This window comes from Tetrao urogallus, assembly GCF_951394365.1.
Source record: "Tetrao urogallus genome assembly, chromosome: 1".
In the NCBI taxonomy this organism is placed as follows: domain Eukaryota; kingdom Metazoa; phylum Chordata; class Aves; order Galliformes; family Phasianidae; genus Tetrao; species Tetrao urogallus.
The window spans coordinates 92838363-92859304 of record NC_136813.1 but is presented as its reverse complement, the minus strand read 5'-3'; the positions used below and the strand labels follow the sequence as shown (position 1 = coordinate 92859304).

The following is a 20942-nucleotide window of genomic DNA, read 5'->3' as shown; positions in this document are numbered from 1 at the left end:
GCCCTGGGCACAGAAATGCAAAGGAACAATGATATTTTAACACATTTCTTAGAGTTCTGCAATTTCAAGAGAAGCTACTTTCATCACAGAATCACAGAATGGCCTGGGTTGATAAGAACCACAGTGATCATCTAGTTTCAACCCCTGCGATGTGCAGGGTCACAAACCACCAGACCAGGCTGCCCAGAGCCACATTCAGGGATGGGGCATCCACAGCCTCCTTGGGCAACCTGTTCTACTGCATCACCACCCTGCGTGTGAAAAACTGCCTCCTAATTTCTAACCAAAACCTCCCCTGTGTCAGTTTAAAACATTCCCCCCGTCCTATTACTATCCACCCACCATTCATCCTTTCTTCTACCTTCTGTCACATTTAGCATTTGTTTACTTATTAGTTACTGCAGTTTCATTAGTCATTAGGTAAGACTACCTTACTTAAATGTGTTTTACTGTTACGCTGTTACGCAAAACCGTGTACCAACTGATTGCTGGGCAAGAGATGCAGTTAACAGTGGAATAAGTGGGATGAAATTCAGTGAAAATATTTGCACTTCAAATAGTAATAAAATCTCTTTTGGTTTAATGAGAGAAAGCTCTAATGAGCTATGGATGAACATACAAAATGTCAGAAACTATCATCCAACAAAAACCGCTTGAGACATTTAATTGAAGCCACCTTATTTAAATATCAAAGAATGAAAATGCATAATAAATCTCACTACACTGGGGATGGAAGTAATATACTACATTGCTGGTACTGTTCTGGAAAATGATCTTTAGAAGTGATATTAACTGCTCTTGTACAGATGACAATTAATAACCACAAAGAACTTTTCAGCATTTACATTCTGCTATTCTTGTACTGGTAAAGCAACGTTAATTATTCAGTGAGATATTGAATGGGGAGTCTTTTGAACAGTAAAGACAAAAGATAATCTAATTCCAGTTCTGACAGAAAATCAAAATTAGAAAGTAAGAATCTTTTATAAGCCTTTATCGACTTCTGCGAGGTTTTTTTTTTTTTTTTGCAGATTTTTTTGTTTGTTTTTAAGACATTTGTCTCAACTTTCCAATGTAGTAGGCAAAGAAGTCAGTGGAATTTCATCAGGAATCTCCAGCAAGAAACACACCATGTCAGGAGTTATACATTCTCTCTTCATGTAAGACTAAACAAGGGGGTCCTGACATTGTATCACATTGAAAAGGATGGCCAAACTGCAAAAATCAGAGAGGACAACATCTGGACCCATAAAATTGTTCCTGAGATAAGGACAAAGGTAATTTGCAAGGTAAGTTGTCACAAGTGAAACTTTTTTTTTTTTTTTAAAGGTAAAATTAATGCCTAACAGTAGCACAAAACTGAAATTCAAGTAGAGTGCAATGTGAAATACTGGCTCCCTAAATCATCTATCCATGATTCAGCTCTACAGAACTCAAATGAATTAAACCAAAACATTTTTACACGTGGCACAAATAAGCCAAGCAAACAAAGAAAAATATATAAAATCCACACTATTTTATTATGTACATTAAGAGGTTAAGTTACATTGATAGAGGTTTTCCTTCTTCAGTTTCATCTTTTGCCTCATGACTTTCTGCTGCTGCTTTCACACTTTTTTCCTCAGTGACCTGCAGAAACATAACTTTGTTATTGCTTTTTAAACATGATCTAAGTTTGGATCCTGAAAACCCTCCCCTCACACTGTCAGTCTAAAGAGAAAGGACAGAGAGAGTCTAAAGAGAGAGGACAGTCTAAAGAGAAAAGAAATCTGAAGATTCAAAAACTTCTGCTATTTAATTCTTATGATTTCCTAGGTTTAACCATGCTCTGAAAGTCAGTCTCTGGTTACATGCAAACTTAGATTTTGTTGATCCATTTATCCTAAAAACTTGCCTTTATTCAGTCAGTGTAAAACTTTTCTTGGATGAGCCAATGTCAACTTTTAAACTTCCTTATATTTGAAAAATACTGATGCAGTCTCAAGTGATAATTAAAAATAGCTTAGAGAGACTGTCAAAAAAAAATCTGAGATTCTCAATAGCAGACAGTTTCAGTCATGAAAATCCAATATATTTTGCTCCAGTTTTTTGGAAAAGTAAAAAAAAAAGATACTGATCAAATAATGTTTTTATTTTTTTCTTTTTTTCTCTGAATGGTACAATGCATTTTAATAGCCAAACTTCAAAAACAATACCAGCACATTCTCTACTACAAAGCAGTTAGATTTCATGTGCATTCAATTTTTCTTCACCCATTAACATTTCCATTCTTAAAGATATATTCCTGACAATATTACTCATCTCTAATCATTCAAATATCACAGCGTATTATCATACATGAATTTCACCACTGAGACTTACCAGTCTCTTTGATCTTTCCAGCAGTTTGTGCCACACAGTGTGATGAGCCTGTATTAAATGTTATGAAATGTTACCAGAGGTAGAAAAAGAATCTTACTATAGATTAGATTCTGACAAGTATATAGAAATTATGGCATAAAAACATCTCAGACCCTAATTCACACATTACTGCTTATTACTTTAGTGTCCAATTTGCCCATATTCCTCTGATTAAAGAGGACTTAAAAATATCAGCTGTCTCCTACAAACTTCCCCAGTGGGGACAATAGCACATGTTCTAGATCACAGGCCAATACAACACAAGTCAAAAGGAGGGGGAAGGACTCCTGTCTCTAGCTATATTTTTGCAGAGCCCTTCCTTAAAACAGATTAGTGCTAGGATTTGCTGTTTCAAATTTTACTCTCTTATAAATGAAAGACTTAGATGTAGTACCCTTCATCAGAGTGCAAATTCAAAGTTCTGCTCTTTCCTCAATCTGAATAAACATTGTGAGCTCACAACAATAAACAATTCACTAAGGCAAGGCTAATGAAATAGCCATGCAGCAATTGCACAAATGAAACCACACTTGGAATACTGAGAGATAACATTAAGAGTATGCTTTTGTCAACTTTTCCAATTCTGATTCCACATTCACAAGAGTTCCAAGGAATTTAACCTCTAACACCCACATCATCATCATCCTGAGCCATCACTTTCTGCTACTCAAACTCCTCTTGCCTCTGAATTATCACCAGTATAAAATAAAGATCAGAAAATACACCAAATGCCCTAACTTTAAAAAGAGAAGCAAAAATGCAGAAAATGAAGGAAAAAAATGCAGAAAAAATGTAGTTACCCTCAAATGGATTGGCAGGGACACGCCCTGGAACCTCCTTATCAATTCAGATTGACTAGTCTGAAGATTGTGAGCTGCTGTTATCTCATACTGGAAACAGAAACTTGTCCTTGGAATCTGAGGTCCTTCACTAACATCGACAAAGTCACCAACCCTGATGGAAATCAAAGGGGAAAGAAAATCCTTTGTGACTAAAATATAATCAAAGAGAATTACAATCCTACTTGGATTAGCAAAATCCTATTTACAGAACACATCAAAGACGATGAAAGAAAATCCACACAAATCCCAAACCAAATCTAAGCACATTCCCAGTTTAGCATTTCTAGGTTTCCTGCAGCAAAAGTACAGGTCACCCAGTTTCCTAAAATGACTTTAGAGAATTTATACCTCAAGTCCAAAAGATATCAAATTTTTGAAGCCATGCGGCCTCTAACAGTGAGTTAAATTTGTCATTCAAACCAGAGAGTGGAAGGAAGGATATAATAAAAAAACCTTGATAGAATACAAACAGCAATTAAGAGTGATTTTTAAATCAAAATCTATAAGTAACTTATTTTTCTTACTTGCAGATATTACTTGCAATATAATTAAATCTTTCAGTGAAATATTACAGAAAGAGAATTTAGTTTTACTCACCTATGTAGTACTACAATTCCTTCCTTGTTTTGAGAAGCTTTCTGGTCTATTATCTCCATTTTATACCTGAACAAGAAAAAAAAAATTCTTACCTTTACCACTGAGTTCTGAAAAGATTTGTTCAAGGACCATTTTTCTTTTATCATGGTTGTATTTATGAGAGCTTTAAACAAGGTTTAAACCCTTAACTTCACATGCCAGTGTGTACTGGCACGTTTCATAAAGCATATATATGTCTTCAGAGATCCATGCTCTCTCAAAAATTTTATTCAGAAAGATAAAATGAATCTACTACTTTATGTGAAAGGTTTTCAAGACATAAGACCATGTCAAACTTGTCAGCCACGACAGACCAGCAGACACTATCAGGTCACACAATCAGGTCACATGCAACACGTGGTCATATGCAACAACTGCTCATCCACAAGACAGCAGAGCGGTCTCTCCTCATACTAGGAACATATACAATGTCTAGTGCTATTAACAGAAGTCAGCTCCTACCAGTTCTAAATGCTTAAAAGCCAACCTAGTAAAGAGATACTCATCTGTATGTCACATTAGTATAATTAAGCTAAAAATACTATTTGTTTTTGCAATAACTTTAGCTTTGAGCAAAATTTCAATTCACAAAATGACAAATTATTTATTATTTTCCCTACTTTTCTCCAATCACCAAAAAGATGTGGACCAGGTAATTTTTTCCCAAACAGTAAGCGGTCTGTCAGCTAAAAGAAATCCTTTAAACAGGCTTTCTTTGTAGCGCAGCCCAGAGTATTTTGCCCATTTTCCCCCTGTAGAGCTCACAAACCGCATTTCATCAAATATTCATTTGAAGATACTGAGATATGAAAAATCTACATTTCTTTAAACATGAAAGCCTTTCAGCAGAGGCTTAAAGCAACAAGCAAACAAAAAGTCTAATCACCAGAGTTTCAGTTCAAAGGTATGAAATCTTGAGGCTCAATATTAAACTTAGAAGACCGCAGCCTTCCCACGTCTCACAAAACTATGTCCAGCAAACGTGGTGCCCTCTGGAGAGAATACTAACAATGAAATGAGCTAATGGGACAAAGACAACGGAAACAAGCTGGCACGCTTTCACAGTAGTGAAAGATGTGCTGTCTTACTTCACCTGTCACACCTTATTCTAGGGATTTAAGTGAATTAAGGCAAACTCATACACTTACTTGTTATTCTGAAACATTTCACGCGCTACTTTTGCTTCAACGTGCAGCGTTTCAAATGGCAGGTCTTTATCAATTAGCTTACTGGCATCTCTTGTAAGAGAACGGAAATTGTCCTAAAAAGTAATTGATACATAGAAATCTGTCACCACTGTTTCATAGCTGTACTGAATAGAGCATAAGAAACACTAAGTATTTGACAAAACAACTAACGAGATCCTAAGTATAGAACTACTGCTATAAGATTGTAATCCTTACTAATTATTAGCAACTTAATGCTAAAGAACATATCAATAGGCATTGTTCTATCAGAAAAAATATATTTGTTGGGAGTTAAACTTCTCAGGTTTTCCTAATACGATGTATTCGTATATAATCTTGACACCATTCAAGATTTATCTGTGTACTCTGTTTCCCAGAGTCACAATCCCAATTATAAACAATCTCCACTCTGGTGGAATCAAAAGAAAAAACACTGTATAAGTTAGAATTTAATCACCAAAACTTTGCATACACAGATTTATTACATCATTCACAAAGTATTTCAGACTGTCATTTTAACTACAAGGCCACAACAAAGAAAAATTCTGCACTGTACTAACACTTCTTTGTTAGCAGATCATATCTGCTGGTATTTTGGCAAGCAAACAGAACAGAGAAGTCAAACGCTCGTGACAACACTGGCTACCAAAGTTTGTAGATGATTAGGTTTACTCAAGGGCATGAAATACAAGCTATTAAGAAGTGTTTCGGCTAAATGTGCTCACAGCTCTTTTACAACAATAAACTGATTGTGCTGTACACCACTAGGTGAAAATACATGAATTACAGACACTTTTACTGTCAGAGGGTTCCACTCACACAAATGCTGTAAGCCTACCGTGGCACCTACACTACCAAACAAGGTTAGTTATGTAGGAGTGGAGCTGATGGCACTGAGGTCCCAACAGCCACGCCAACTGCTTTGAAATTGCATTTCAGATTAAAGCTGGAACTTGTAAGTATCTGGAGGACTGCTCCGCACTTAAACACATCCAAAAGAAACCCAGTTTGTGTGCTGAGAGCTCTATTCAGCAAGAGTCAGTATATGATAAATGCAGAGATGTAGTTTCTGAGGCGTATTCCCAATGTAAAATAAAACACCCTATGAAAAGTGTGTGTGGGGGTGGGGGGGGGAGAAAATCAAAAAACTCTATCTACACCACTGCCCTCTTCCCCCACCAAAGAACCGCTGGACAAGGATGGAAGCTACAAAACATTCTGGGCAAATTATTGCACTTACTTTTGTTGGTTTCCAGTCATTCAGTCTATTGTCCAAAATTACATCGTAACAGAAAGCTCCAGAGATCACTGCAATTTCAAAGAGAAAATATTCACGTTTGTAACGAAATATGCATTTCATTGCCAAACTATACTCTTACAAATACATCAAAATGAGTAAGAAAAATAGAAGACAGTTTATCATAAAATACAGGTTTTCAGCTGTGATCACACACTCAAATGGCAGCTTAAATCTGTGCCGCTATTTTCACATTACCGCTTGTGAAATACTCATTCCAAATGTCTGAATTTGATGTCGACATAATATACACTAAAGAACAAAAAAAAGTATATCTCCAAAAATGAAAGAAAAAACTCTGAAAGTATTTCACAGTATTTTTTTCCTGCATCATAAACCAAATTTGCACTATTCAATTATAAAGGAGAATAAACTGCATAGAGAAATCAGACAATATTAGAAGCTGAACTAAAACAGTTAAAAGAAGGTTGTGAATGCTTATCAAGCTATTGACACCTTAAAAATTAAGCTTATGACCCCAGTAAGTTCACATTATTTCTACATTTACACCGTAATGTTGTATGTTAGCATACACAAGATTATGCCAAATACCTGCTCTACATCAAGCAATCAAGACAAATGCCAAAATTGTTAAAAAGGGAATCAATTGCAGGAAGACTCCGAACAACCAACCATGTTCTTATATATGTCAAATATATAATTGTGTAGTAAGCTTTGTTACCAAAATCACAGAGTATCCTGAGTTGGAAGGATCCCACAAGGATCATCAAGTCCATGTAATTAATCTTAATTGTGTGTTTTCTCACTTTTGTGAATGTTAGGCTACAGGTGAACACAAGTTGTTACTAACCCTATTCGAACACCAATAATCTTCCAACTTGATGTATACATGGCAATTTTTAATAATTCAAGTGCTCACACTCCCCACATGGCTTCACAATTAAAAGGTCATGTCCTTAAGTCACTAACTTTATGTAATCTGAAGCACTACAACACTTGTCCAGGAACCACTCAGATCAATCTTCTGTACTTGAATGAAGAAATTATTTTCAGCCTGATAAATATAAGTTCAAGAAATCTTGGTACATTACATTTTGCTTTTGATAATTATTTTTCCAGCGGAGCATCTAGGAGCACAGATTCCCTCATCTACTCCTCCCTGTCTCTGCCAGTATCATGCAGAATAAGACTCCTGACATCTTCAAAGCACAGACCAAAACCACTACTTCAGAAAAGTAATTTGGGTAGATGCCAAAGGAACTCAGGTTTAATCCTTAGTTTATCAATTGATACAGAAAAACAGTTTAAGAGGAGATAAGCTCCTGTCTTTTTTCCAGTCCACCTAATTCACAGAGCAGCCACATAGATGTTATGTAGAGTCAGTACAGTTTAAAGCCCAACTTGCTAACATAATCAAATACAAATTCTGGATCACCTCAATAACAAAAAAGTAGTAATAAGAAACTAGTCATTCTATGGGATCTCTATGACATTTATGTAAATTGGTTTCTTTTTAACACCAAATTTTGCAAAGTGTATGATTACCTCCTACCAAATACAAGGCTATAACAACTCCAGATAACACATACAAATGCTAAGTACATTCAATCATTGGAAAAAGAGCTTCTGATTTTCTTTTGTAACATTGTTAGAACTCATTTAAGCAGAAAAAGACAAGACAATCAACTACAAAACATTTATACTACCTGGCACTTCTGGAGCTTTAACCAGATTCACAGAGTACTCCTCTTTGAACGCCCGCTTTAACACACTTGCCATGATCATGGCACAGGAACGCCAATAGGCCTGTAAGAATTTCAGAACACAGTTTATTAACATCAGCTATTTACACCCAAGAACGCCAACATTTCGCTGAATTAGGCACAAACCTCCACTCCAACCCAAACATTACTTTCATTAAAATTCAAACTTCTGTTTGGTGACAGAACATTCATCAAGAGAATCAAAATTAAAAATCGGGGATCCGATAAATGTTTATAAACACCTAAAGGAAGGTGAGAGGCAAATGGATGAGGCCTCGGTGTTGTGTAGTGATAGGACAAGGAGTAATAGCCTTAAATCTTGAACATAGGAAGTTCTGTACTAACTTCTCTACAGTAAAGGCGAGAGAGCACTGGAACAGGTTGCCCAGAAAGGTGTGGAGTCTCCTTGTATGGAGATACTTAAGACCCATCTGAACACTTACCTGTGCAATCTATTGTAGGGAACCTGCTTTAGCTGGGGGTTGGACCCAATGAGGTCCCTTCCAACCTCTGCAATTCTGTGAAAAGGCAAGCTAATTGTTTCTCTGGAGATATTTAAATCTCAAATTGTATAATCATACAATATAGGTTGAAAGGGATGCCTTCATGTCAGCCAGCCCACACAGTGCTCTAAATAACAATAACCATGATATGCCAACCATTAAAAATACCTATAACTTTCACAACAACGAAGTTCAAGGAACTAAAACGGGCATACAGAATAAAATGGTTGTGATCAAGGTCATCTGCAATCAGTTAAAATGCAGACTTACCTTATTTACTTCCTCTGGATCTTCATCTTTGAAGGTGAGGAACTGAATTTCACAAGACTTGGTCAAGGGTCTGTACATATCCCAGACTTCACCATCCACAAGAGCTAGAACAGATTTCTTGCAATGCCATTCGCTTAAATCTAAAGAAAGTGAAAAACAAGTTACACAGTTATTAACATCATTCCTCAGAGCCAGCAGTTCAGACCTCTGCACACTGCAAGTTTAACTACTCTAAAGTGACTTGAAAGGATGAGATATTAACAGAACCTACAAAAAATCAACTCCATTTCTACTGATATATTTCTCACCAGTAAGATATCACAGAACTGTAGGGGTTGGAAGGGACCTCCAGAGATCATGGAGTCCAACCCCCCCGCCAAAGCAGGTTCCCTACACCAGGTCGCACAGGTAGGCATCCAGGCAGGTCTTGAACATCTCCAGAGAAGGAGACTCCACCACCTCCCTGGGCAGCCTGTTCCAGTGCTCCGTCACCCTCACTGTAAAGAAGTTCTTGCGCATGTTTGTGCGGAACTTCCTATGCTCCAGTTTCTGGCCATTTCCCCTTGTCCTGTCTCCACTCACCACTGAAAAGAGTCCGGCCTCGCCATTCTGCCCCCCACACCTTAGATATTTATAGACCTGGATCAGGTCCCCTCTCAGTCGTCTTTTCTCAAGGCTGAACAGACCCAGTTCACTCAGCCTTTCCTCATAGGGGAGATGCTCCAAGCCCTTCACCATCTTTGTGGCCCTCCGCTGGACTCTTTCCAAGAGATCCCTGTCTTTTTTGTACTGGGGAGCCCAGAACTGGACGCAGTACTCCAGATGAGGTCTTACCAGGGCAGAGTAGAGGGGGAGGATCACCTCCTTTGACCTGCTGGCCACGCTCTTTTTAATGCACCCCAGTAAGCCATTGGCCTTTTTGGCCACAAGGGCACACTGCTGGCTCATGGCCAACCTGTCGTCCACCAGGACACCCAGGTCCCTTTCCGCAGAGCTCCCCTCCAGCAGCTCATCCCCCAACCTGTACTGGTGCGTGGAATTATTCCTCCCCAGATGCAAGACTCTACACTTGCTTTTGTTAAACCTCATCTGGTTTTTTTCTGCCCAGCTCTCCAGCCTATCCAGGTCTTGCTGAATGGCAACACAGCCTTCAGGCGTGTCAGCCAATCCTCCCAACTTCGTATCATCAGCAAACTTGCTGAGGGTGGCCATTATCCCCTCATCAAGGTCATTGATGAAGATGTTGAACAAGACCGGACCCAGCACAGACCCCTGAGGAACACCGCTGGTTACAGGCCTCCAAGCGGACTCTGCACCACCAACAACGACCCTCTGTGCTCTGCCAGTCAGCCAGTTCTCAACCCACCTCACTGTCCACTCATCTATCCCACACTTCCTCAGCTTTGTTATAAGGATGTCATGGGGGACAGTATCAAATGCCTTGCTGAAATCAAGGTAGACTACATCCACTGCTCTCCCCCCATCCACCCAGCCAGAGACAACATCATAGAAGGCTACCAGGTTGGTCAAGCACGACCTCCCCCTTGTGAACCCGTGCTGACTACTCCTGATAACCTCCTCTTCTTCCAGTTGTCTGGAGATGACATCCAGTACAAGCTGTTCCATCACCTTTCCAGGGACAGAGGTGAGGGATATATTTCACATGATGAATAGTACAATCACTTGAATTGGAAAGGGCCTTTAGAGGTCACTTAGTCATACATACATAGAATCATACAATTCTTAGAATTGAAATGGACCTTTAAATGTCATCTAGTCCAACTTCCCTATACGTAGTCATCTAGTTTAATGTAAACACTGAGTTTACATTAAAAATATGCTGTAAACTTAAATACAAATATTCTGAATACACATCCCTTACCAACGTCATTAAAACACCACTAGCATTAATGTTTCAAGTTTGGATGGCAAACACTTCCATTGGTAACTAATTTTCCCTATCAATGACATCAGAAAAGAGTTCAAGTCTTACGAGGAGCAGATGAGGGAACTGGGATTGTTGAGTCTGGAAGAGGCTCAGAGGAGACCTTATTGCTCTCTATAACCACCTGAAAGGAGGGTTAGGTTGGGTATTCGGAAAAATTTCCTCTCACAAAGTGGTGAGGCAGTGGCACAGGCTGCCCACGGAAATGGTGGAGTCACCGTCCCTGGAGGTGTTCAAGAATTGTTTGGACATAGCACTGATGGATGTGGTCAGTGGGCGTGATGGGGACAGGCTGACGGTTGGAATGGGTGATCTTAGAGGTCTTTTCCAACCTTATGATTCCATAATTCATGCAGTTTACGAGTCCGCTGAAGAGTCCATTCACTTACGCATGGCACAATTGTACGGTGTAGAGAAAGCTTTGTTCATTACAAACACGCTGCCAGGGTGAGATTTTCCAGTGTATTTCACTTCGATTTTCTCAATTCGTGGATAAAGAGATAACTGCCTCTCCTTCTCTTTGGTAAAGAGTTCATTACGCATCCGAGTAACTTCATCTGACGTCAGTCGAGAAGCAGAGAGTACAGAGTTGAAGCCTGGTAAAAGACACAACCTAAAATTAGCGATTTCAAAGCCTCTTTACACGTCGGTTTCTGCAGAAAGGGGGACAGGACATAGCACCGCTAGCCTTCCCTCAGACACACCGACAGCGCAGACAGCACCCGCTCCCCGCTAACGCCCCAACAACAAACGCCCGCAGGGTCGCCTAGCACGGCGCAGCCCGCAGGTCACCACTCCGCTCGGCAGGCCCGGCCGCTGGAAGCAAAGACCGAAGGAAGTGCCGAGCCCCCGCCCCGCGACTCCCCTGCCCCAGCTCCCGTCCCGCCGACACTCACGGCGCCCTTCCCGCCCGCCCCGCAAGCAGCGGGCGGCCCAGCACGCCGCCATGTCCGAACTCAGTCCCTGTGCGTTCCCCTTCCGGCTCCGCTGGAAACAACGGCAGCGGCAGCGCGGTTCCCCCCACCGCTCCACTATCTGCCGCCAGGCGGCTCCGTGGAACCTCGTCAGTCGTGGGCCGTCTGGATTCGTTTTAGTCCGTCTTCGCTGGGTTCGCAGCGTTCCGCCCTCCTCCGCCGTGCACGCACGTCCTTACAGCAGGCGGTTACACCGCCCCCTAAGCGGCACATTGAGGATGTTGCGGAACAGATTGAAACAACTCGCTGCTGCGTTTACAGGGTTAATAGCCGAGGCCCAGCCTTCAGCTGGAAACGTCTGATGAATTGTTCATTGCACTGACTGAGTAACAGCAAGAGGCCAACAATGTGCAAAAGCAGCCAAGTTTATTACTCCAACTTCATGCAGCAAATTACCAATTTGCAGTCACAAACTCCTCTACCACTTCCACTCTCAAAAAGATTTAAGTAAGCACAAGCTAGCTACAACCCACATAGTAAAACCATTCAGGAAAATTAAATGTGTGAAAGAACTCGGGATTTGTACCCATGTTTCACATTTCAGCTAGCAGCAGTTATGAGCCAGATCCCCCAATATCAAAGGTATAACAGTCACCAAGCACGACAGTGTCAAAACAGTAACACTCAAATAGTTCCATTGAAAGCAACTCAGCATGACAAAAAATTAAATGTGCTAATACTGGTCATCATCAGTAACATACAGAATTTTCCACTGCGGCTGCAGTCAGCCACGTCTAGATGAGCTGAGGGTTGTCGGCTCCTGCTGATGCAACACCTGGCACTGGAGCCCTGCTTACCTGGGCTGCCATCCAGAAACCCAGATGTGAGGCTACAGGAGCTGTTCCTGTTCTTCATCACATTCTTTGATAGACCAAGAATTTTGGCATGTTTAAATTATACTTCTTCCTCACATTTTAAAACCTCCTGGAAACTATGTTAAGGCACATGTAAGACCAGGAAGTGATCCAAGAGAGCCAGCACAGCTTCACCAAGAGCAAATCATACCTGCCCAGTCCTCAAAGGAGCGATGGCATCAATGGACAGAGGAAGACCAATTGATGTAATCTACATAGACTTTGGAGGTCTTTGACATGGTCCCACACCGCATTCTCATCTCTAAATTGGAGAGATATGGATTTTAAGAGCGGACTATTTGGTGGATAAGGAATTGGTTGGATGGCCACAGGCAGAGGGTTGAGATCAATCTATATCCACATGGAGGCCAGTAGTGAGTGTTGTCTCCCAGAGGTCTGGCTCCAGTGCTCTTCAACATTTTTACCAATGTCATAGACAGTGGGATCAAGTGCATCCTCAGCAAGTTTGCTGATGACATGAAGCTAAGTGGTGCAGTTGATACAATAGAAGGGATGCCATCCAGAGGAATCTGGACAGGCTTGAAGATTGGGCCCTTGAGAACAAGGCTGAGTGCAATCCTAGATATGCTTGCAGACAGGGAGAATAACTCAATGAAAGTGGCTCTGTGGAGACAATGGATGAAAAGCTGGACACGAGCCAGCAGTATACATCTGCAGCCTGGAAAACCAGCAGCACCCTGGGCTGCATCAAAAGAGGGGTGGCCAACAGGGAGATGGTGAGTGTATAATCAATGAATATAAAGGTGTTATAATTATGAAATAAACAAGAGAGTTTGGCAAGCAGAATATAATGACAAAAAGAGAATAGATAGAATGCTTACCCACATCCTAGGCTCACTACAAAACTCCAGAGGAGTCAGCTCTTAAATGGGTCTAAGAAAGGTGCAGCCAGGCTCTACCCCTTCCAGCAGCACAGGTGAATTGCCTTCACTTGTGCTCCCATGGCTGACTCATGGCTCACCTCAGGTGATCAATCAGAGGTTCAGGCCGTGATTCAGCAGTTCCCATACAGTGGGGATTGTTTCACTCTGCTCTGCCCTTGCGAGTCCCCATCTGGAGTACTGCAATCAGGCCTGGGGCTCCCGGCGCAGAAAAGATGTGTAGCTGTTGGAGAGGGTCCAGAGGAGGACCACAAAGATGATCAGAGGACTGGAGCACAGCTCCTATGAGGAAAGGTTGAGGGAGCTAGGGTTGTTCTTCCTGGAGATGAGAAGACTTTGGGAAGACCTCATTGCAGCCTTCCAGTACTTGAGGAGAGCTTATAAAAAGGAGGGAGGCCATCTTTTTATATGGCCAGATAGTGACAGGACAAGGGGAAGTGGTTTTAAACTAAAAGAGGGAAAATTTAGATTAGATTTTAGGAGGAAATTGTTTACTCAGAACAGTGAGACGCTGGCACAGGCTGGCCAGAGAAGCTGTGGTTCCCCATCCCTAGAGGTATTCAAGGCCAGGTTGCACAGGGTCCTGGGCAGCTGAGCTGGTGGGGGGCAGCTCTGCCCAAGTGGGTTGAAACTAGATGATCCTTAAGATCCTTTCTAACCCAATCCATTCTATGATTCTATGATAAAATGAGGTAAACACAAGTCATTTTTTTAGTGCAGTCAGCATATCATAGGCAACACGCTTCCATGTATAAACAGTTTATGGCCTTGTGGTGAAAGATTCTTAGAAAACACAAAGATGTTATTATCACTTACTAAAGCTGAACTATGACTATTCTATTAACTTTTTATTTGATGACTTGACGGGTCATGTGTGGTCACTGATTACATCACATAACCTTTTTATTTTAACTGGAAAAAAAGTTCACAATGTACAGTATAAAAAGAAGAATATTCTAGTCTGATAGGAGGCCATTCAAACTTCTATGGAGAATAAAGACTGAATCATACCCTCTCCTGTCACTATGAGGTAGTCTTGAATGACTAGAATGATTGACTTGGTACTGCATATTTATTTAGTCATGCAGGATCTCTGATTTAAATGCTAATCTCTGAATTTTCTCTCATATGAATATATGCAACTCTTCACTGAGGTTACTCTTCAGGAAAATGGTGGTAGCATATCCAGTCCCTACTTCCACTTCTGTGGTAGAAGCACAAAGCAGACAAAAAGCTGCCTGGGATCTGTAGTACACAGCAGTCTGTGGGAGGAGCATGGCCAAACCTGTGTTCTGGTAATCCCTGGCTGACAAGCACAGTGCAAAGCTTTAACCCCCAGTGGAAATCAAAACCATATGAAGCTGCTGGCAATTTCACCCAGAGATCAACAGACAAGCCTACAGTTTGTGGACAAAAGCAAAAAAAAAAAAAAGGGAGCAACGCTGCTGTCAGTCTGGGGTTAATTACAAAGTTCAGTCTTCAAGCTTATTTGTCATATATGGTGCTACAGCTGGTTCACAATTGTAGCATTGTTTACCTCTGTATATTTACTTCTGTGTTAGAAATAAAAAGAAAGCTGGGCCCACAACACTAGGCCTGAGCTGAGCTTAGGCTGAGGATTATGTTCAGCTGCCTGGTGCAGCCCTACCAGCAGCCAGCAGGGTCTAACAGGCCTGCTGTAATCCTCAAACTATTGATCTACCTGTCAATGCTCAAAAACCACTGTCAGTGGTTTTAGTCAGAGACTGAAAAACACACTTGGAGGGATTTGGATGGAGTCCATAGCATTTCAGCATGTCATGACACCAAGTGTTTCTGTAGTACAGAGGAAAAACAGGTAATAAAAGCGGAGAAAAACTCGCCACAGTTAATTGCAGGATGCAAGTTTTCATAAAGCTGTTTGAAGTTCAGGGAAACCATGGATGGTATTTTATATAATGATCAGAAAATGATGGGAGATTGCCTAACAAGGCAACAGGAACTCCACCTCTTCCACAACTGTGTAAGATACAGTCACAAAGTGTACAGGAGAAACCATAGCTGCTTATGGCCACATGGCTCCTAGACCAGCCTTGGGCTCAACAGTAGATCATTGCAAGAGCAGCACAGCACTAAAGATGTCTGCTCTTCCTGCTGGGAAGAAGCGTGACTAGCACATTGAGGGAGGTGATTCTGCCCCTCTTCTCTGCTCTCGTGAGACCCCACCTGGAGTACTGCATCAAGTTCTGGAGTCCCCAACACAAGGAGGGCATGGAGTTGTTGGTGCAGGTCCAGCGGTGGGCCACAGAGATAATCAGAGGGCTGGAGCCACATCCCCTATGAGGACAGGCTGAGAGAGCTGTGGCTCTTCTCTGGAGAAGGCTTTCGGGGGACTTTATAGTGGTCTTTCAGTACTTGAAGGCAGCTTACAGGAAAGCTGGAGAGGGGCTTTTTGTAAGGGCACATAGCGACAGAGGGAAAATGGTTTTAAGATAGAAGAAGCAGATTTAGACTAGATATTAGGAAGAAATTCTTTACTGTGAGAGTGGTGAGACATTGGAACAGATTGCCCAGAGTGGTTGTAGATGCTCCCACCCTGGAAGTGTTCAAAGCCAGGCTAGATGGGGCTTTGAACAACCTGATCTATTAGGAGGTGTCCCTGCCTATAGCGGGGGATGGAACTAGATGATCTTAAAGGCCCCTTCCAATCCAAAGCATTCTATGATTCTACAGTTCTATGATAGTCTGTCTTTAATCAGCCATCAACAACACCTTCATTGAAAAAAAAAAAAAAAAAAAAAAAAAAAAAAAAAAAGAGAATATATGTATATATCTTGCTTCTTTTCTCAAAACTATACTTGCTTGCAGCTTTCAAAGTGCAAAAGATAAATCTTTTTTCCAAATAGCAGTTAAAACAAACATGAAACAGGAAAAACTAACAAAATGCCACATAAATAGAAAGGCAACAAGGCCTACTGCATCTAGATGAATGGACAGCTGTTAGAGTAATACTCAGAACATTAAAAAAAAAAGCTAGGTGTGGTGACACTGAAAAAGAAAAAAAAAAGAGTGTATTCCTTAAAGTGTAGCTCTCAATGTCTCTGCATATTTACGCACAGCTGTTAGCAGTTTGCCACTCTAAGAGCAAGGCTCCACATCTGATTGATACAGTGTAATCCAAGCTGAAGTTCTGGCCACAAACTAGAATGCATAGCACGCTGATCAATGAGTTTCACAAAGGAAGTTTGTGACAGAGTGTAAAATACGCTTTGTGGTGATTAAACTGCTTAATTATATGGAATCTGTTTTAGTGAATTTATAAATAGATTTCCATCAGCTTTTCTCATTTCTGTGCCCCTGACCACATCAGTACATCTACAGCTATTTGCTCCAGTCTACTGTCCTTAGAAGAACATACAAAAGGCAGCAGTTTGGTGTGATTGGAAAAAAAGGATGCATTCATGGATTCAATTTTCAATTCTCTTTTACTACCTCAAACATAGCATTTCTCTTCTGGAAAGGAATATGAAAAAAACCTGCTTCTTTCCTTCTGAATATGGAAAAGTATTCAAACATTTGTTCTTCCTGATCAAAATGTAAGCAATGTAAATAGCAGTAGCAATCAGCCCTACTAATCTCCTAACGTATAGAGATACAGATATACTTTTGCACAGGAGTGGGGTTTTTTTGCACGCCCTTCCCTTTCTTCCTCAGTAGCTCTATATCCTAAATATTTTCTTTAGTACTCCTAGTAATCTCACTGGCCTACCTACGTAAGCTCAGAGACACAAAGAAAGTATAAAGAAAACACAAGGAAATGGAAGGAGTGCAGAACTATAATCCTCTATACTTTCGCTGATGCTTCATTCCCCAACCAAGAGATAACCAGCTCACAGACACAGCAATACTCATCAACAAGCTATAGATACATTCTTGCTGACATGAAACTACAGTTACGCTGATTGGTCCGCTTCACTTCCACAAGTAGGCTTGAAACATGTCAGGCTTACGCCAGAATGGGGTGCAGCAGAGAAATGCAGCTTTCCATTAAACTTTTTTTCCATTTTGATGGCAGTGCAAGGATGAATATTCATTAGGTCTTCCATTCATGTCTTCTAGTTTGGTATTTATAAGCTGTGATATGTGTGAGTATACAAGAATTAAATCTTACTCTTTTAACGATTAACTAGACAGCCAGTTCTCATGGAGCAGCACTTTTCTCCCTGTATTACATGTTTTTAAGAAGTAGAATCATAAGCATCTTCCTCTCTTACCTATCAGCAACATAATTATTTGCATTGCAGTGCCTTTATATCCAAAAACTGTTTCCAAAGTGAAGGCATAGATCTTGTTAACACTTTGGTGAAGTGCTTCTATCCTAATAGAAGATGTAAACTTGTAATGTTACAGCAGGTTAATGCCAACAGCTCTACTACAAAGTTTCATTTAATAGAGAAAGAATTCCACTGTAATATAAGAATGTGGATCTGTGTAAAATATTAGATAATGAAATGTTTGTTTTTTTTTTTTTTTTTTTCCAGAAATTACTGAGATCATTAAGTAGCTAAGTCTGGAAATTGTGTTACACTTGCACATTATTCTTAAGGATTTTGCATACAAACAACTTGACTATAACTGTTATTACAACATAAGGTAGATATCTTTCACCTGCATTCTGTATGCAGATTTTTTTTTGTTATTTTTGTTTTTTTTAATCATAGAACCATAGGATCATAGAATCTTCTCAATTGGAAGAGACCTTTAAAGGTCATCTGGTCCAACACCCCTGCAATGAACAGGGACACCTACAGCTCCACCAGGTTCTCAGAGCCCCATCCAACCTGATCTTGAGTGTCTACAGGGACAGGGCATCCACCACTTCTCTGAGCAACCTGTCCCACTGCCTCACCACCATTATCATAAAAAACATCTTCCTTATATCCAATATAAGTTTATATAATCAACAAGTATACATAGAAGTTAGGCTGGTCTTTAGAGCCAGAAAGATTATCACAGGGGAGAGGGATAATCAGAAACGAATAGAAAAGCTTACCCATATCCTAGGTTCACAGAGAAAGAAGAGAGAGGGAAAAAAAAAACCCAAGAGAAGCAATCCCTTAGAAGAGATCTTATCTCAGTAGCAGTCAGCCCTTAAATGGGATCTAGGAGAGGTGTAACCAGGCTCCACCACTTCCAGTCACACAGGTGAACTGCTTTCACCTGTGCTCCTGCAGCTCACTCAGTGCTTGCCTCAAGTGATCAATCAGGGGTTCAGGCCATAATTCAATAGTTCCCATATAAAGCTCTTGTTTGTATAAGTGGATTTAAGTGGATTTACTGTGGTATGAGTCATGCTAATGAAATCCAAATTAAATGCTACATAAGAATCCATCTATTTGGACAATCAAAATGGAGTGTTTACTGTGATGAAAGGACTCTGATGGGAATCCTAACGAGACAACTTGTCCTCACCTCTGATCTCTCCATTCACATTATTGGTTCACTGCCATTGTTTTGGCTTCAGCAGCCACCCTCCGAGCTGTCCCTTACCTTAGTACTGTTCTGCCATTTCTTGACATTCCCCTCCTCTACACCTTTTCCACTAGGCTCCTTCCATAGAGTGGCAATATATACTTGCAATATGCACGTGTGTGTGTTTGTGTATACATATGCTTTTTTTTTTTTTTAGAAATATTACTTATATTCTATGCACATTTTTGTATGTGATAAATAGACTCAGATTTTTATATGAAGAGTTTCATCCTAATTCTCTGGTTGCTACTAAAAGAGCTGCTGGATACTTCATTTATAAATAATCTTTCCCCATTTTGCTCAGTCTAAAAATACAGCCAATGTTGCTGCACTGATCATCAGAAATACTTCTAAAACTTTTCCTATTACAGAACCGAATTACATCACTAGTGTATTTTAAAATGTCATTAGAAACGACTCAGATGCAGAATTAATTGTGATGAGTTTTTTTTTCCCCTGATTCCTACATTTAAAGAACCGTTGCACCTCCTGCATATTTAATGAAGATCTTCCTAAACCAAGTATAAAGTGCCAAGACAAGAGGCTGCGGAGGCGATTGTGCTGCCCTGCTGTGCTGGCATATACATGCACACAGCATCCTATCCTGCACGGGTGTGACGGATGGCTGTGGCTGAGCTCTGTGTCTGAAGGTGCTCCCTGCCATCACGTCACTCCCTTTTTGCCAAGAGCATCCACCTGCACTTCTATTTCACCATTCACCCTGTGACGCCTGCTTCCATTCCACTGCTCTCCATCCTGGATGGGTGTAATTGCAGAAGCAAACGCAAGCAGTGACTGTGAGCTTCTCGAGGGAGAAGTTTAAGCTTTTTGTAATCGAAGGCAAAGTTTATTCCGCCGCTGCCAACACCCGTGAATTCACATGTAAACACGTACATACGGCCACGGAGAGCTGACAAGCGGGCAAAGCTCGGGCCCTGAGGGACGACTTGGAGGCCCGGGGTCGCCCCGCAAAGCCCGGAGACGCGGAGGACCAAGCAGCCGAGCCCGGGAGCCGCCCGCCTGTACCGAGCAGCGCGGGAAGGCGCTGCGCCTGAGAGCCGAAAACTTCGGTACCCACCGCCAGCAGCCCCCGCCCGCTCCCCACCTGGCGCCCTGGCGCCCCGGCGCCGCCTGGATCTGCCCCGCCGCGGGCTACCCCCTATCGGCCGGCACCGCCCCTCCGGGCCCCGCTCCGCAGAGGAGCTCCGGGGCGAGCGCGGAGCCCCGCAGCCCCGCGGGGGCCGCCTGAGGCGAGGCCGAACCGGGCCGCCCCCTCGCTCAGCTCCGTTCCGTTCCGTTCCGCGCCGGCCGGGCCGCGCCCCACGCCCCGCTGCAGCAGGCGTCCCCCCGCGGTGATTATCCGCTGCCGCCCGGGGGAAGCGGCCGCTGCCGGGAAGATGGCGAGCCTCCGCCTGCTGCTCCTCGGGTACTTGGGGGTCCTCTGCTGTAAGTTGCCGCGCCTCCTCCTTAGGAGCACGTTCGTGCCGCGTCTGTCCGTGTGCATATGTGGGTGTGCGCATATAGTTGTCGTCGCCTCAGGGAGCGCTCCGCAGCCCCCGGGCAGCCTGCTGTGCTTGGGCTGCGCGGGTCGTGGAGGCGGGCGGCGGCTGGGAGCTGCCCTGCGGGCAGCAGGGGGCGCCGCGGGGGGCCCGGCTGGGGCGCGGGTCCCTGCTGCGTCCCGGGGGGCAGCGACCGCGGGGCGGGCGCGGATGTGAGTTGCTCCAGCCTCAAGGCGAGCTGGCCGGTCTCTGCGGCGTTGCGAGTGTTAGGATGCGGGCTGCGCCGCGTGCCCTCCGGCTGGGTCCAAAGAGGTGAACGAGCAAGTTCCAGAAATGTGCTTTCTGCGGGTAACCCAGAGCGGATTGATGTTTCCAACGTGTCTGTGGTCCTGTTGTCT

General features: G+C 42.3%; 2 protein-coding genes across 3 annotated transcripts in view; one reads left to right on the top strand and one right to left on the bottom strand.

Annotated features, from left to right (window-relative positions):
- Positions 1-1542: 1542 nt before the first annotated feature.
- Positions 1543-11752, bottom strand: MRPL39 (mitochondrial ribosomal protein L39; the record flags this gene model as incomplete). The annotated part of the gene is made up of 10 exons (XM_079550770.1): positions 1543-1629; positions 2362-2409; positions 3201-3354; positions 3840-3905; positions 5027-5139; positions 6306-6373; positions 8030-8129; positions 8860-8999; positions 11194-11400; positions 11701-11752. The coding sequence occupies 10 exons, from the start codon at positions 11750-11752 to the stop codon at positions 1543-1545; spliced, it is 1035 nt and encodes a 344-aa protein (XP_079406896.1).
- An 8690-nt stretch (positions 11753-20442) lies between these two features.
- JAM2 (junctional adhesion molecule 2) overlaps positions 20443-20942 on the top strand; it is a gene marked incomplete at both ends in the record, with an annotated part of 32357 nt that continues 31857 nt past the window's right edge. For both annotated transcript variants that reach the window (XM_079537023.1, XM_079537022.1), the window contains one exon: positions 20443-20491. In XM_079537023.1, the coding sequence (XP_079393149.1) occupies positions 20443-20491 (49 nt within the window). The remainder of the gene's footprint in view (positions 20492-20942) is intronic.